A 19,227-nucleotide genomic window follows, 5' to 3' on the forward strand; every position below is an offset into this window, starting at 1 on the left:
TAAATTGCAAATGAGAAAGAATTATGAAGTTACATGCTGCTATGAGCACTTGTAACAGGGAAATGTGGTATAGGCAGGGATGCTTCCTTAGGGCAGCGATAACAGCTCAGAATTAGGAATTACTATGTGAAGAGGACAGAGGATAGGGAAGCATACTGTAGGCAGAGGAACTGCAAGTGCATGGATAGGCATGAAGGAATGTAGTAAGAGGGAGTGAAAGGCCATCATGACTAGAGTAAAGACGACAAATATAATGCTAGATGTTGCAGAGGTGGTAGGTGGGAGACAAACGCTGCAAAACCATGTAGGTCTATTTGGAGTTTGCTTTATTCCCAAAGCAACCTCAACTAAAAGGTTTTAAGCTGGGCAGGAAGCATAAGATTTGCTTTTTGAAGATATCACTGTAACTTTAGTGCAGAGAAATGATTAAAAGGAAGCAAGAGATGATGCAAGCTGAGCAATTAGGAGGCTTGAAAAATTGAGAGTAGTATGAATTAGGATAGAGAGGTAGAGACAAGACAATAAAATCACATTACTTTAAAAAACCATGACTGAAATCACTTAATAGTTATTCCTATATTAATCCTATTTACTAAGATTTAGATTTTTATAGGTAAAATATAAAATAATCAAATATTTACAATGAATCTTTCACTATTTTAGCTTACCTTTGATTACTCTGAGAAAAGTTATTTAACCACTAGATGGCAGCAAAGAAAATAACTTCTATTTTAAATGATCCTTTTCTGCTTGCTAAATTTTAAACGTGGAAAACAGCACTTTTTGCTTAAATTCTTGTTCCTTGACAATAAAATATTTAACACAGAAGGCACTGGTGACTTTGATGTATTCTCTGATTCCGAATTATAGCTATGCAAACAGAGTGGTGCTAATATATGACATGCATGATGAAACACCACCACAAGTAACCTGGGCTACATAACAAAGAAATGAGGGGAAAACGTTATTTCATTCCTTTTATAAAGTCTTAATGATAGATTTTAGGACTTTTTCCACACCAAAGTTTTAACAATTTATTCTATTAGACTCCCAAATTTGGATGGGCTTCTCAAAGAGTTCAAAACAACACAGGCCTTTTTGGGGGGGGGGTCACTAACCCTTTTGGGAATTCTGTCTCTCATCTCTTGTCTCTCCAGAAAAAATATTTACATAAATATTTTTTTAAATTCAGAGGATTCAAAGAACTCTTGAAAATATGGACATCAAGTTATGAACTCCTATAGTATAGTAATTTGAAAAATATACCATCAAAATTAAAAGTACCCTTAGCACTTAAAAAGCCTGTTGCTGAACAAAGCAATAGGAAATCGTTCTGTATGCTGCTCTCCAAGGACTGAAGAAATTCCACAGGGGTTAAATATGCTATCCTATGAGCTTCACAATATATTTCTGTTATGTTTGGGGCATTAATAATATTAGTGTTAATGTTAACTGTATTTTATTAATAGTAATAATACATAACATTTATTTAGTGCTCATTATGCATTTATTTTGCATTGTTCCTAAAAGCATGACATGTACTATCTCAGTCTGCTTAACAAGCTAAGGTAGGAACTATTATTATCATCACAATATTTCAGATAAGAAAACTAAACACAGAGAGGTTAAGTCACCCAAATCACATAGCTAATATGTCTCCAGAACCCATGTTTTTCATCCTTTCATATAACTGTCACTCATTTTCACTCGTTAGTTCCTAATTATCTTGTGTACTACAGTGATGCTTTCAGGAATCTAATACCATCTGAGGCTGTTAAGAGCAGAGTTGCCACAATAATTGAGCGCTAACCATACCCATTTTTTTTTTCTTTCTTTTTTTTTTTTGCGGTACGCGGGCCTCTCGCTGTTGTGGCCTCTCCTGTTGCGGAGCACAGGCTCCGGACGTGCAGGCTCAGCGGCCATAGCTCACGGGCCTAGCCACTCCGTGGCATGTGGGATCTTCCCGGACCGGGGCACGAACCCGTGTCCCCTGCATCGGCAGGCAGACTCTCAACCACTGTGCCACCAGGGAAGCCCTAACCATACCCATTTTTAACTCCTTTTTCTCCCAATACAGTATACATAGGCAAAGCCAGTGACATTAAAAGGCTGATGACAGGAAGAAAGGGGGATGGAAAAACTCAATTTTTTGGCAATAGCAATTGGAGACTTAAAAAACCAACTGTGTAGATATAGGAAGCACTCAATTTATGGTTGCTTCATTACATCTAAACCCCATCCCAGGATTATGCCTGAATAATATATAATCTGGTAGCCGGGTAGGGACAGAAGATCTTACCAAAGTATGTTAGTTTAATGATAAGAAAAATTAAGACAAAAGGTTAAGAAATCTGATCTAATTATATTAGTATTCTCTGTAAGTTCGTTTTCTTAGGGATCTCTTAGGTTTCATGTATGATCAGGAAGGTCAGTAAGTGTTCTTGAGCTAACAATCACCTTCAAGGTTTTGGCTTTCCAGCTAAACCAAACTAAGTATAATTTCAAGGCATTTTATAAAAAATACTTACACAAAGCAAGAGCTTTGGATCTGCATGAATTAGTTTCACCATGGACAAGAGGAGATACTTATAGCTTCTTGTCTCCAGGTCTGTAGGTTTTTCTTTAAATTTAAGGCTTGTTACTTTTTCTTTAAATGTAAGACTCTAAAAACAAAAACATGACATTCACCTTGTAAGAATCAGACATCAGAATCAGGATAATAGCTATTCAGCTTTTTCAAGTAAATCTATTTTTAAAAAGCTTTGAAAAATAAAGGACATATTTTACACCACCAAATGTGCAGTCTTAGTAGAAACGTTCCATAGGAAGCACAAGATGAATATAATTAAGCTTGAAAAGCAAACAAAAATTATTTTTGCAACATTATTATATAATCTAATAAAGTTTAAGTGAAAATCTGCTAAGGTACTAAAAGCTTTAATATAAGGTTGACTCCTATGTTAAAAACAATTTTTCAAATGTGAAAATATTAGAGATAAAATATTTATTCTATAGATCTCACAGATACATACAGTAAGCAACTCATTTAACAAAACATCTCATACAGGTATACACAAATATTTCATAGAATCAATGATGTTATCAACTGTAAGATGCATCATCATTTTATGTACCACAAGGAATGAAAACTCACTGTCAACTGTAAGACATCATACAAATAAGATGAACCCCAATTTCAGAAATGTTAAATAGGTACTTCTTAGAATTGATGAAATATGCTATACAGGCAATCTCTGTATTTAACAGTTTAACTGTAAGATTTTCTTTTTCCTTTAATGGTATTCCATCTCTCTCAATTTACAGAATGCATGTATTTTGCCTGAAGAACATTGATAAAACAGAGAAAGAATTCTTTGAGAAAAATTAAATCATGGAAAATGTGTTTCAATTACAGAGATACTATGGCAGATGCTGTGTTAATACTATAATTATGGATGTTATTCAACTGGAAATCCAACAATTATATTCTGGATCCAATACCACCTTTCTATCTGTTCTTACAAAACATTTCCCCCTTTCCTTTAAAAGGAAACAAAAATGTATGCTTTTGACATGTATGTTTTTATATGCAAATACACAGGAGAATATCCAGCATCTATGGACTCATAATAAAAATGTCCTTGTAAAAGGCTGACCTTCAAAGGTAAAAAGTAGAGATGCATATCTATAACATACAGCAATTATTGTCAATGTTTACATGTGAGAAATGCATTTGTTATTATGCCCAAGAACACTGAAGGTTTTTGTCCTCAGTGTGGAAGAAAAACTATCTAATATACTACAGGAATGTCACTACAGAAAATAAATAGCAAAACTTACAAATAACAAGTTGCTTTTATATTTATAATCCCACAACAAACGTCCTACCAAATACATTTAATAAATGCTGTTTTTACTGTTTGCTCCCATTAAACTTCTTTTCATTCTAAGTCGAAGTAACACTGTAGATCAAGGTAAAACTTTCATTAAACAAATTTATTTATTAAAATGTCACTAAGTGTAACTGTTCTTCCATGATGCAGCCATTGCACAGGAAAACGGAGCAGAGAACAATTAGCAGATATAAAAATTATCCACTTATTAACCATTTCCAGAAAGTAAATAATAGTTTGATAATATCATATCAATCTCAGATAGCAGCATACAAATTTTGTTCCAGCATGGCTGCCTAATACAAAATGTAAAACTTGAAAAATTCTACACCACTCACAATTATTAACTTGAAATAGACTAAAGACTTAAATGTAAGATTGGAAACCATAAAACTTCCAGAAGAAAACAGAAAAAAAAACCTCCTTGACATGAGTCTTGGCAATGATTTTTTTTGTATATGACACCTAAAGCACAAACAACAAAATAACAAGTGGGGTGTTGTTTTTCAAACTAAAAAGCTTCTGCACAGGAAAAGAAATGATTAACAAAATGAAAAGACAACCTAGGGAATGGAAAAAAATGTGCAAATCATAAATTGATAAGTGGTTAATATCCAAGATAAGTAAAGAATTCACGTATCTCAACAGCAAAATCCAAATAATCCAATTTTAAAAGGGGTAAAGGACACGAATAAACATTTTTCCAAAGAAGACATACAGACACATGAAAAGGTACTCAAATCACTAACCATCAGGGAAAATGAAGTCACAATGAGCTATCACCTCACACCTGTGAGACAATGACTATCATCAAAAAGACAAAAGATAACAAATGCTGGTGAATATGTGGAGAAAAGGGAACCCTTGTGCACTACTGGTGAGATTTAACTGGTACAGCCACTAGGGAAAACAGTATGGTGGTTCCTCAAAAAATTAACAATAGAATTACCATAAGATCCAGCAATTCTACTTTTGGGTATTTGTCCAAAGAAAATGAAAACACTATGTCAAAGATATATCTGCATTCCTATGTTCACTGCAGCATTACTTACAACAGCCAAGACATGGAAACAAGTGTCATGAAACTGTGGTACATACACACACACACACACACACACACACATAATGGATTATTATTCAACCATAAAAAAGAAGGAAATCCTGCCATTTGGACAACATGAGTGGACCTGGAGGGCATTATGCTAAGTGAAATGAGTCAGACAGACAAAGACAAATACTGTATGATCTCACTTATATGTGGTACCTTAAAAACAAAACAAAACAAAAAACAAACTCATAGAAAAAGAGCTCAGATTTCTGGTTACCAGACACAGGGAGTAGAGGTTGGGAGAATTGGATGAAATGGTCAAAATATACAAACTTTCAGTTATAAGGTAAATAAGTACTGGGGATGTACAACATGATGACTATAGTTAACACTGCTGTATGGAAACTTGTTAAGAAAGTAGATCCTGAGTTCCCATCACAAGGAAAAAACCTTTTTTTCTTTTTTTTTTGTATGTATATGAAATGATAGATGTTAACCTAACATATTGTGGTAATCATTTCACACTATATGAAACTTAAGTTATTATGCAGTGCATCTTAAACTCATATAGTGCTGTGGGTCAATTATATCTCAATAAAACTGAGGGAAAAGACTTGAAAAATTTAAATAAATTTTTCAATTCAAACACCTTTTAATTAGTGACCATTAGTGGGTTACCTAAAGTCAAAAATAACATGCTAAAGAAGAAAGATATTTCTTGGCTAGAAATGTAAGAAAAATAAACCATCCATTAGTTTATTAATTAATCTTCCACATTGCAAACAATAGTAGGAATCCAACCTGGTATATGCACATTGGCCAAAGAGGAGAGGCAGTCGTGCCCAGGAAAAAATTCATGAATCAGAGTACTCAGGTGTTTATGAAGGGCCAAAACCATCTGTTAAGTTAATTAAGGCCATGACTGAATTATAGGCATGTAGGAAGCATGTGCTGAGCCAGGATCCCCTTTAAGAAGGAAAATTTTCGTGCAGAATCTACACATATTATTAACAGGCTATCTTATTTTTAAAACATAAATGATTAGTGCTGAGATAAATATCTCAAATTTTTAAAAATACTACAAAAGTACAAAATGGAGAAGCTATGGCTCAATGTTCATATGGAAAAGGCTAAAGAGTTTAAATGATTAAAAGCTTAATCTAAAATAATGCAATCCTTGACTGTATTAGTAGAAACATCATATGCAGACACAGAAGGTTAACAGTTTTCATCAATTATTATACCACATCTAGAACACTAAACTCAGACCTTAATATGTCATTTTCATTGAAAAAAAGCAACGAAGATTCTTTCCAGAAGAGAAGCATACCAGATGGAGGAGGGTTTTGAAAGCAGGTCAAGTAAGATATTCAACAAATATGTACTAGATGCCTACGACATGCCAGATACTGTTCTAGGGACCAGGAACTGGGTGCTGGACAAGCCAGACAAGGCTCCTGCTTTCATCAAGCTAAAACAAGGGTAGGGGAAGACAGCTGAAGAACTGGAAAGACACTGGACTGAATGTTGACTATTTACTAACCATGTGATGATATGTCTTTCATTTAACAGTACTTGTGCCTCAGTTTCCTTAGCTGTAAAAACAGAGGAAACAAAGTGCATACCTACACACACTTTTGAAGAACCCTTAGCAGTACAGTATAACTTTATTCAAATATCTGCAGTGCTGTCTTTGTGTGTGCGTGTGTGTGTGTGTATGGAGCTTGTTTTCTTTATTTGATCTCCTGTGCCGCTTCTTTTTTTTTTTTGATTGGAGTATAGTTGCTTTACAATACTGTGTTAGTTTATACTGTACAGCAAAGTGAATCAGCTATACATATACATATATCCCCTTTTTTTTGGAGTTCCTTCTCATTTAGGTGACCACAGAGCACTGAGTAGAGTTCCCTGTGCTATACAGTAGGTTCTCATTAGTTACCTATTTTATACACAGTATCGATAGTGTATATATGTCAATCCCAACCTCCCAATTAATCCCACCCCCCCTGCAGTGCTGTCTTATGGAAGAATCAGAAGGGTTCTCTAGAGCTCCAAAAAAAGAGAGAGGATTATGATAGGTGGGAGTGATAGGGACATGAGTTGATCTTGGTTGGAGAAAAATTTTTAAATACTTGGCTCTTTACAGAAAGAAATTTATCCAAATCCAAAATACAAAGTAGTTGTAAAGCCTAGAAACACATATTATTTTAACTTGACACAATGAAATCCTTGATTAATTCTGCAGCAAACTGAAAGCTAAGGTTTATCAGAGCCACAAATTATCTGAGGCAATGCAAATAAGAACAACCCACTGAATATATCCTATCATACAGTGGCTCTCAACTGGGGGCGATTTTGTTCCCCAGGGAATATCTGAAAAATGTCTGTAGACATTTTTGTTTTTCATGACTGGCTGGGGGGCAAGAGATGCTGCTGGTGTCTAGTCGGTAGACGCTAAGGATGCTGTTAAACATCCCACAATGCACAGGACAGTCCCCTACAACAAAGAATTAACCATGCCAAAATGTCAGTAGTGCCAAAGTTGGAAAACCCTGATGTGAAGTATCTCTAAACCATTCATTATGTATATTTGACTGTTTCCAGACTTTATGGGCACTGTACTTGGCTCTTCATTAGAAGTTTTCAAGCAAAACCTACAAGACTGGCATCTCTGTGACTGTTCAGCTCATCATGCTTCCCCAGCATTAACAATGTGCTTGGCAGCTAGCGGAAATTTGATACTTCCTATATGTGTTGTCAGACTGTTCACTCACCAGGCTTAAGAGAGATAAGATTCACCTTAAGGATCATCCAAATTGAAGCATTTTCTTATCCTAAAAAATTATTTCATAGTAGATTTGATGATTATTTTCCCTGATAAGAGTATCAGCCAGAGCTTGGATGGGAGGGGAGTTTGGGGGAGAATGGATACATGTATATGTATGGCTGAGTTGCTTTGTTGTACACCTGAAACTATCACAACATTGTCAATCAGCTATACTCCCATATAAAATAAAAAGTAAAAAAAAAAAAAAAGAGTATCAGCCAGGAAGCTGTCCCTTGGCCATTATGTACAAATACATATACATATAAAATTTCACGGACTTCCCTGGTGGCACAGTAGTTAAGAATCCACCTGCTGGGCTTCCTGGTGGCACAGTGGTTAAGAATCTGTCTGCCAATGCAGGGGACATAGGTTCAAGCCCTGGCCCGGGAAGATCCCACATGCTGTGGAGCAACTAAGCCCATGTGCCACAACTACTAAGCCTGAATTCTAGAGCCCGCAAGCCACAACTACTGAGCCCACGTGCCATAACTACTGAAGCCTGCGCACCTAGAGCCCATGCTCTGCAACGAGAAGCCACTGCAATGAGAAGCACGCCCACTGCAACGAAGAGTAGCCCCCACTCACCGCAACTAGAGAAAGCCCGCACACAGCAACGAAGACCCAACACAGCCAAAAATTAATTAATTAATTAATTTTAAAAAAAAGAATCTGCCTGCCAATGCAGGGGACACGTGTTCAGTCCCTGGTCCAGGAAGATCCCACATGCCGCGGAGCAACTAAGCCCGCGAGCCACAACTACTGAGCCCACGCGCCTAGAGCCCGTGCTCCACAACAGGAGAAGCCACCGCAAAGAGAAGCCCGCACACCAAAACAAAGAGTAGCCCCCACACCACAATGAAGAGTAGCCCCCACTCTCCACAACTAGAGAAAGCCCGTTCACAGCAACGAAAACCTAACACAACCAATAAATAAATTAATTAAATTAAATTAAATTAAATTAAAAAGTCAAAATTCTAACTTCCCAGAGGATATTTGGAATGAATAAATAGGTCAGTAAATAATTTTTAAAGTTTATTTTAAGTCATTTTCTAAAACTTTTCAAAAATAAATGTCAAGTTAATAACATTTAAGTAGCTATTATTTATGTTTATCTCCAATTGATTTATACTTGGATTGAAATTTTCATTTTTTTAAAAAATTAAGTACTTGGCATTACGAAAACTAAAGATAACTTTGCATTTTATTTAATAAAACATGACTGCCATGCTCTTTTGGCTATAATTTTTTGGGCTAAATAATCCCAAAATATATGGTGTAGCAAACTTCTCTATTTGAACATCTAAGATAAACAATCCTCAGAAACAATGGCTGACAACTGGATCAGACTGAACTAGAACTGTATAAAACCAAAATATTTTACTGACTGAGGGAACTTGGAAAAAGAGATGTATGCCAGGAAGAAAGCTGTTTAAATTATCTTTTAAGTGTGAAGTGGCTAATTTACTATTAAAACCAATAGGTGAAAACATGCCACATGCCACATTTTCATGTGAAATGACATGATGTGACTATAATGGTAACTATACACAGAAAAGTCAAAGAAACCAAGGACTTTTCTGAGGTAGTTACAATGGTCATACATACAGCCACTGCCCACTGCCATGCAAAACAGTGACTGGTTGGCATCTGACCATGTGAGCGACAGTAGCCAAAAAGAATAGAAAATAAGAAGCAGAAGACAAAGCACTACCAATCGATGTCAAGAGTTGCCATGTATAATACTCCGGCTATACATGAATACCAAGAAATGACTTCTACCATCTTCTAATTGTCTTTTTAAATTGGTTCTATTTGAGTTTCCAAATTAAGAGTATTAATCTGTGAGAATGCTTATTTGAAAATATCTACTTTTATTAAGTTTAAACAGAGTCAAACTTTAATATCAAAGTGCCTGTCATTTTTAATGTTCAAAGCATGTTTAATGAAATATGAAATATTTTTATTTTAAATATAAACTTTAAATTTTATTTGTAATTTCCTGTGTGCAATATTCAGCATCCAATGGGCAAAACTGTGCATTAGTAGGAACATTCACTCTAACCCAGGAGTCAGCTTCCCTTACTCACCCCCAAAAGATGAGGAGCTAATCAAAATATTTTGATTCATAAGGAAAGATTAAAGGAAAAAGAAACTAAAAAAAGAAAGAAAAAGTGACATTCATTAAGACTTTAACAGCATTTTGTTAGAAAATATCTCTAAGAAAAGTAAGTTAAACTCACTGAAATAGTGGAAAACATACATCATTAACTAGTATTGCAACAATATTGCAGTATTCAACATACCACAATACTTACCGAAAAGAAAGGTCTCATTTGATTTTCTAAAAAAATCAAAACAGCAAGAATGGGATAAAGGCACTGAAAATGCAACTGCAAGAAGGTGGAATTCAAAATTCACGATTAATCTTACCGGTGCCATTCGTATCGCTGGGTGCGCTCCACAACCCTGGACTGCTTTATGAAGTGTTTCACCAAACATATTTCGAAGTTCAACTGAGTGACAATATACGGCATCAATCTTAGGCCACCAATCCAATGCAGACTGGAGAAAAACAGAGACCATAAGAAAGGAAAAGTCCAAATTTGCATGAGTTATATGCTCTGGTAATCACTGTAGTTTTATGGTTTATCACTTTGTGAGAAATTTCCTAAGACCATGCAAACACACACTATGATTTCCAAAGTCTTCAAGTAATGTCTTTAATTCAAACACCAAACCATACATCTATTTTAAAATATCATAATGAACATGAAACAAATCCCTCACTACGTAAGCGTGAGCATTTGAGACTGTCTTTTCTCACTGATAATTTAGTGAATCTGAAAAACAAAGTTTTTAGAGGGCTAATTCTGTAGGCAATCTTTTTCTTTTTTATAAGTTTAATGTTTTACACATTTCAGAAACATATGCATATATAGTATATATTTCCCAAGGCAAGAATTCTATTATCAGTTTTAAAAGAGATTAGTGGTTCAACACAGTGTTGAAGGAATATGTGATAAACCATTACTTATATGCCTACAGACAAACAATGATAATTACAACATGAAATTAGTAAATGAGATAAAGCTATTAGTAAACCTATAATCTTAAATTGATATGCAATGATGGCACAATACATGAGAAGACTAACGATCACCACAAAGACAAAATGATCATAGCTAAATATTTTTTTAAGTAATTATTTTATGTAAATATTTTTCTACAGTTTAACCTGTTTATTTAGCTTTGATTCTAGTTTTTAGTGCCTATTTTATTTGAAAGTGTATCTTTTACTTTTAAATGAATTAATTACTATATTATGGAAAATGACAATTATGAAAATCACTAAAACTATTAAGTTTGTCTATCAGTGAATACAAAAATGACTGGATGAATTTTCACTATATAGAGAGAGTATGCAAGGAATAGGATGACTTAAAATACAGGCTTCCAATTTATAAAACTCCTGCTATAAGAAATACCTGAAAGAACAATTTGAAACACTAGATAAGGGGATGTGATAGCTTCACATCCTATGCCCAAGTTCCTTCTACTTTGAAACTAAGCTAATTAAATTCTCACCATTTAATTTTTTTAGCCATAACTCTCAGAATATTTACAGTAGCATCAGGTTATATTACCTAAACCCCAAATTTTGGATTACAAACTCTATTTACTGTATAGTATACTATAAAACCAATTTATAAAATACAATCAATACTGAACTCCATTTATGAAAAAACTCCTAAGTTATGAGGGAAGAAATACTTTTATTTGGATAGTATGATTGTTTCTATTTTTCTCTCAAACTCTTAATTTACTTCCTAACAAATGATCAAGTTTTATTAGTTTCGTTATATAATGAATTCTTTAAATGTTAGTCAATCTGGTCACCTGACTTGCACAGAGCAATCAATACACCTTGATTTCCATATATCTACTAATTTATACAGCTTGTGTTAATCAGCTTAAAGTAACAAAGACTGAATAATCACAAAATGCTTTGAGGTAAGAGTCCTCACTCTACTGACCCTATAATATCTTGTCAGAAACTGCTGAACTAAAGACATATGCATCCCATGTAACATCCTATCCAAACTACTATGTCATTTTGACAGCTGCTGAAATTGTATCATGGTACCAGGTATACCCTATTAAATAACTTGATTTTAACTTAAGATTTAGTTATTTTCAAAATTTCTATTTTTCATAATATATAAAATCATTCATTTTAAAGTAAAATTTAAAGATACACTTTCAAATAAAATAGGCACTAAAACCTAGACATTATGTAGTTGGTAAAAATTTTAGTTTTCCAAGCAGTTATTAAATGTGTCCTTTCTGAAACCAGTCAACTAAGGTAGACTTATTCTTTTTTGTCCTTGAAAATTCTAAGTTCATTGCCAAACAAATGGCAATACTTTCATAATATAAGCAAACCATGTGGCAATTCTTCAAGATTATTTCAATAAATTTCACATGCCTTGGAAATAATTTCTTCAACCAAACCCACTCAATAGAATGAGATCATCTCATTCTCAATATGTGAACTATCCATAAGTAAACTACACTCAACTGCCATAAGGAAAAAACAATACTAAGTACTATACCAGCTATAGCATGTTCCACTGATGGGAGAGATATTTGGTTCATATATGTATATATTATTTCTTTAACTGCCCAATTATAACAACATATCTAATCTAACCTAAAGGAAGTGTATAAAGATTAAGCACATAACACAGATCTTTTAACTACAATTCATATCTTATGGCATTCCGTAATAAAAAAGGTGATGGTACTAAACGTACCATTTTAGAAACTGATAAAAGCTTAAATTATAATCAAATTCAAATAGTGACTGGATTTTCAGATTTCTTAAGAAGAAACAGTGGACTCTTTTAGACCTAAACACAATACTTATGAACTGAACATGAGTATGTTTCACGAAAGCAAAACAAAACTGCAAACATCATTACTACTTCTATATACACCCTCAAAACCACATCATTTATCTAATTTGAGAATGTGGTAATTTTAAAAAATCTGTGAGCTGGCTGAAAAAGCAAGAAAGAAGAAAACTTATGAGGTGTATTGAACCAAGAATCATTTAAAAGGAAATCTCTTTTTTTTTTTTGGGCGGTACGTGGGCCTCTCACCGCTGTGGCCTCTCCCGTCGTGGAGCACAGGCTCCGGACGCGCAGGCTCAGCAGCCATGGCCCACAGGCCCAGCTGCTCCGCGGCATGTGGGATCCTCCCGGACCGGGGCATGAACCTGCCTCCCCTGCATCAGCAGGCAGACTCTCAACCACTGCGCCACCAGGGAAGCCCAAAAGGAAATCTTATACTACAAATAAATTTAAGATTAGGAGTCCAAATATCTAAGAAAAATTTTATGTGATTTCAAGACAGGATATTTCCATAATATCTACATTAAGTGAGATTCTATAACAGTCAATTCCATAAATTAGCATATTTACTTTATACACAGTCCTTTTCAATCAGAAATTACTTCAGATTCAATATCTCTTAGCCTCAAACCAAAGGAAAGAAAAACCCTAACAAGAAACAATTTATCAAACAATCTATTGTAATAAAGTATCATTATCTAAGGTCCAACTATAAAAGATATTTTATAGACTCAAATTTATGTTCCTTTTCAAGCTAATCATTAAAAGGTTACTAACACTTAATATTTTAAAAGTTAGTCAATATAGGTTTTTCTTTATAAAAATAGATTTCGTATTTATGTGGCCTCTGATACAGACACACTCCACCTTCACACATGCAGTACTCATTAGAGTACAGAAGGATGCACAACCACTTCACCATATACATTGAGGCATGCATGAAGTACCACTCCAGGCATGCTTTAAACCCACAAAGGAGCAGCTCAGCCACTTACAGCAGTGCCAAGTCCATGCTTGAAAGTGCTCTATATATTCAATTGTAGACAAAAATATTTCACAATTAAAGTAACTAGCCACAGAGTATCAAAAAAGTATACACTTGGGTTTATTAAATACAAGCTTTAAGCATTTATGTAAACCATCCACTCTAATAAACAGAATGTTTTTAGTATTATAAACCAAAGGAGAAAAAAGTAATAGTATTTTATTTCTGAATTACACATAAACATGAAGGGTAAAAGTCATTGTTTTTAAATTAATGGCCTTGAAAGTAAACAAGGGTACAATGTCTTAGTTCATTACACTGGCAAAAGCAAAATAAAAATTTTTCTAAGTTTTTAATACAAACATACCTTATCTGCAATGTCAGATTCATTAAAATTTCCCTTTTGCAAAAAACTGTAGTTAATATTACTTCTACCTATAACTGATCCTCAACTGAGAGAGGAATCATTCCCTTAGGCATTTTTAGTTATTCATAGTGTCTGGGGGCAGAGATGGGAGAGGAGGGAAGTGGCAAAAAAGGTATTTAATGAAATGAGGACCAGGGATGCTCAATGTCCTACAATGCACAAGGCAGTCCTGCATTGTAAAGATTGTCCTGACCAAAAATGCTACTTGCACCCCACTGAGAAAAACCAAATGTGTCACTACATAGTTTTATTAACAGTTATTATTCCTCTGCAGGAATGGATAAAAGAAAATGTGGAAGAATTTGATATAGTTCAATACATCCAAGGTAAATGAAGGTGAGAAGGATATTTTTAACTCACTAGAGACACTCTTTTAAAATGAAATTTGATTATAAAGAGGACAAATATACCCAAGTTATCAATGATTAAAGTCCTTTTTAAGGGAGGAAAACAGGAAAAAGTTGAACAATTTACACTTACGTGTGAATATCTAAAAATGGATAAAAGTGGAGCTATGGTAAATAACACTTGAAGACCTTCAAAATATGATCAGAAGAACAGAATTTTTTAAATCCATGGTCCAAATCTAATACGGTTACTATCTTTCTACTTGATGTACTCACATCAGAGTCGAAGGTTTCACAAGTACCTTTTAATAAGTTTGCTTATTTTGTCTGATATGCTTTTATATCATGTAAACACCTCTAAGTGTTAATGTTTCACTTGTTTAAGGAAGACTAAAAAGTGCAATCAAATATGGTCTCACCATTTTTTTAATATACATAATGCGCTACAACATAAATACTACTACTTTTAACTTAAACAGTAAGGTGACAAGTAAGAACGTATCAAATGCTGGGAAAGGGCTAAGAGTATTAAAATAATATGTGAAGAGCTTTGGGATGAAAATGTTAAATTATATTTTCAGTGGCATTGTTCTCAAGGGCTTCTGATCCAAATATCTTTTAAGTTTAATCTTTCCAAAGGATCCCACTAACTCCGTCTTCCTCAATAAGGGCCCTGAGGTCAAGATTAAATATGAAAAATACAATTGTATATCAGTTATTAGATAGAATCATGTGTAAGAAATCTTCCTATATCATACATCTAAATTCAAAATCTTTTGTAAACCAAAAACGTCTTTCTTAAAAAGAAATAAAAAAGGAGTAAAGAAAAAAAATTTTTAAGTAATTTAGCAATACCTTTTGGACTTACATTGGTGATGATTCGATGGAGTGAATTTACCAGCACATAGTGAAATGTAGAAGGGGAATTCTGAGCCAGACAGATCTACAGAGGAAAGAAAAAAAATGATTATTACTTTTATGAGAAAAATATATAGTAATATATATGAGGACAAAAGGAACAACAAAAAGAAAGTTTTTTTTAAAATAGAATAAATTTTTAAGGTCTTTAAATTAACTTTAACATATAATAATGAGCAATACTGATAAAGGTGTAATCTATTCATTTTTCTACTCTTTTCACATTTAAAAGGATCAACAGCATCAGTAAACACAATTGGATCAAAACCAATGCTCTCACCTTAAAGTGTTGGTTGTTGTGAGGGCTTATACGAAAGCAAGAAACAAGGCAGTCAATCATTAGATCCACATCTGCAGGCTGACTGCCTCTTGAGAATGGTTTACTTGGATTAAAAAGCAGGTTCTATGAAAATCCCAATAGAAAACAAAAGCCTTTAAACAGTCATGCAGTATTTTTTCTACTAGTATTTAATAATAACACATCATCCACACAGATGGCAGTAACATTTAGTTCCCAGACAAAGCACTAATATTGTGGTTCATCAGTCTGACAAAATTCAAAATTCTTACTATACCATATATGGTTCCTTTCAGGCCCAAATTTCTACATTATTTTAAACACAAGTCTGAATATTTATGCTAATTTAAGAAAACGGGTTCATTCTGTGTTTTCTTCATATTCTAAGCCACCTTATGTAGCCAGAGGAACAGTAACAAAAGCAGGTCCTAAGAACTTAATAAAAGAAGACTCAGAACTTCTGTGTTGCAATGATCTTTGACAGTGATCTAGTATACTATTTATACTACAAGTTTATTCTTCATTTAACGTTTTTTAAGTTTGTATAAGAGAAACAATAAGCATGTTACCTTAAGATCAACCACCATGGACTGAACTAGTAAGAAGATGACAGAGTTATCTTCCCAATTGATGTAAGTACTTGCTTTACACAGTTTGACACAGGCAATTGCAGCGCTTTCAGTCAGCTGCCTGCTTCCTCCGTGGCCGGCAAGTGCTTTTCGTAGACTGTCCAGAAACAACTTCTACAAAATTCAAATACAGCAATTAGATAATATGTGCAGTTTCTTAGATTTCAGACTTACTTAATAAAGTAGGAAATTAGCCTCTAAAAATCATACTCTAGAAACATATAATTGATATTTGTGGTTTTAAATTTCATAATTTAAGTAGCTGTCATTTAAATGTTTCTTGAATACAAAAAAAGGAACCTGTTCTTCCCTTTCTTTGTTGAATTATTAAAGGAACATGAGAAAACATCCTTCCCAAACAATGCAGTTGACTTCCCAACCCTGAATTTAGCTGATCAAATTCTTTTTTTTTCTCTTTTTTATATTATCTTTAATTTCTAAATATTATAGTTTCTTGGTTAATGTCTATCTCAAATTGTTCCATCTTTATCTAAAACTCCAGGCTATATTCAAGCTTCAGCCTTCTAACTAAGGATATATCTAAGGTTGTTCTAGTGCTCTAAATTCCATTCCTCATAGAAAGTTATGCATTCTTGTGATCTCAAGCCCTCTCTACAGCTCATTAACAAATTTCTCCCTTTGGCCTTACTCCTAACTGAAAATAATACATCTATACTTACACACCTTCTCGAATATAACCTGCCAAAAGCTAAACTCACGCAACAACAGCAGAATATACATTCTTCTCAAACACACAAGCAACAATTTCCAGGATGGACCATATGTTAGGCCACAAGTCTTAATAAATTTAAAGAGATTAAAATAATATATATAATCTTTCTGATCACAATGAAATGAAACTAGAAATCAACAGCAGAAGGAAAACTGGAAAATTCACAAATGTGTAAAAATTAAACAACACACTTGGTCAAAGAAAAAAACCACAAGGAAAGTTAGAAAATACCTTGAGACAAATCAAAGTAAAAATACAACACACCAAAAATTAAAGAAAACAGTGCTAAGTGGAAATTTTATAGCTGGAAACTCTTACATTAAAAAAGAAGAAAGTTCTCAAATCAATATGAAATAGAGAATAGAAAAACAGGGGAAAAAATCAACAAAATCAAAAGTTGGCTCTTTGCAAAGGTCAAGAAATTTACAAACCTTTAGCTAAATTAAGAAAAAAAGAAGACTCAAATTACTAAAGATCAGAATTGAAAATGAGGACATTACTGTTTTTACAGAAATAAAGATTATTACACTATGAAAAATTATACACCAACAAACAGGATAATCCAAATGGGCAAATTCCTAGAAACACACAATCTACCAAAACTGGCTCATTAAGAAACAGAAAATCTAAATAGAACTATAACTAGCAAGGAGATGAAATCAGTAATAAAAAACCTCCCTACAAAGAAAAAGCCCAGGATCAGACGGCTTCACTGGTGAATACTCTATCAAGTATTTAAAGAAGAATTAACACCAGTCCTTCTCAAACACTTCCGGAAAATTAAAGGAGAAGGAACACTTCCTAACTCATCCCATGAGGCTAGCAATACTCTAATATGAAGGCCAGACAAAAACACTGCAAGAAAACTATGGACAAATCTCCCTTAAGAATATCTATGAAAGAATCCTCAACATGAATTAGCAAACCAAATCCAGCAGTATAGTAAAAGGATTATATACTATGACCAAGTGGGATTTATTCCTAGAGGACATGAATGGTTCAACAACAAAATCAATCAACGTAATACATCACATAAATAAAATGAAGGGAAAAAAAATCATCACCATTGATGCAGAAAAAGCATTTGGCAAAATTCAACACCCTCCAACGACAGAAACACTGAATAAGCTTCCTCAACATGATAAAAGCTATATATGAACAACCCATAGCGAACATCATACTTAATGGTGAACAACTGAAAGCTATTGGTCTAATATTAGGAACAAGATATGGACGCCTGCTTTTGCCACTTCTATTAAACATACTAGTGGAAGTTCTACGCAGAGCAATTAGAAAAAGAAAAGGAAATGAGAAAAGAAAAAGAAATAAAAGTCATCCAAACTGGAAAGGAAGAAGTTATCTCTGTTCTCAGATGACATGATCTGTATGTAGAAAACCTTGAAGATAACACACAAACACACAAAAAGCCTGTTAGAGCTAATAAACAAATTCAGCAAAGTTGTAGGATACAAAATCAACACACAAAAGTCAACTGCATTTCTATACACCAGCAATGAACAATTTAAAAAGGAAATTAAGAAAACAATTCCACTTATGAAAGCATCAAAAAGAATAAAATACTTAGGAATTAACCAAAGAGATGAAAGACTTGCACAATGAAAGCTATAAAACAGTGCTGAAAGAAATCAAAGAAGATATAAATGGAAGCACATCCCCTGTTCAAGGATTGGAAACTTAACACTGTTAAGATGGCAATACTATCCAAAGCACTCTACAGATTCAATGTAGTCCTTATCAAAACCCCAATAGTGTTTTTTGCAGAAACAGAAAAACCCATCCAAAAATTCATATGGTATTTCAAAGGAAGCCAAAAAGCCAAAACAATCTTGAAAAAGAAGAACAAAGTTGGAAGACTCAAACTTCCTGATTTCAAAACTTACTACAAAGCTACAGTAATCAAAACTCTGTGATACTGGTACAAAGACAGACATATAGACCACTGGAATAGAAGAGAAAGTGCAGAAAGATATCCTCAAATATATGATCAAATTCAGTGGAGAAAGTACAGTTTTTTTCAACAAAGAGAGCTGGAAAAACTGGATGTCCACAGGCAAAAGAATGAAGTCAGAACCTTCCCTTACTCTATATACAAAAATGAACTCAAAATGGATCAAAGATCTAAACAACTAAAGCTATAAAATCCTGTAAGAGAATATACAAGATAATCTTTACAACACCGAATTTGGCA

The 19,227-nt window shown here is 33.9% G+C and overlaps 1 protein-coding gene across 8 annotated transcripts in view; it reads right to left on the minus strand.

Moving 5' to 3' along the window:
* Nucleotides 1-19,227, minus strand: part of NF1 (neurofibromin 1) — a 250,416-nt gene that overhangs the window by 149,126 nt on the left and 82,063 nt on the right. For 6 of the 8 annotated variants that reach the window (XM_060290048.1, XM_060290047.2, XM_060290046.2 and 3 more), the window contains 6 exons: nt 16,226-16,399; nt 15,639-15,761; nt 15,309-15,383; nt 13,677-13,706; nt 10,199-10,330; nt 2,529-2,663 (listed from right to left, as the gene is read on the minus strand). In XM_060290048.1, the coding sequence (XP_060146031.1) occupies nt 2,529-2,663; nt 10,199-10,330; nt 13,677-13,706; nt 15,309-15,383; nt 15,639-15,761; nt 16,226-16,399 (669 nt within the window). The remainder of the gene's footprint in view (nt 1-2,528; nt 2,664-10,198; nt 10,331-13,676; nt 13,707-15,308; nt 15,384-15,638; nt 15,762-16,225; nt 16,400-19,227) is intronic. The other 2 variants (XM_030862088.3, XM_030862087.3) reach the window with 1 other exon arrangement.

The sequence above is a fragment of the Globicephala melas genome, chromosome 20, assembly GCF_963455315.2.
Source record: "Globicephala melas chromosome 20, mGloMel1.2, whole genome shotgun sequence".
In the NCBI taxonomy this organism is placed as follows: domain Eukaryota; kingdom Metazoa; phylum Chordata; class Mammalia; order Artiodactyla; family Delphinidae; genus Globicephala; species Globicephala melas.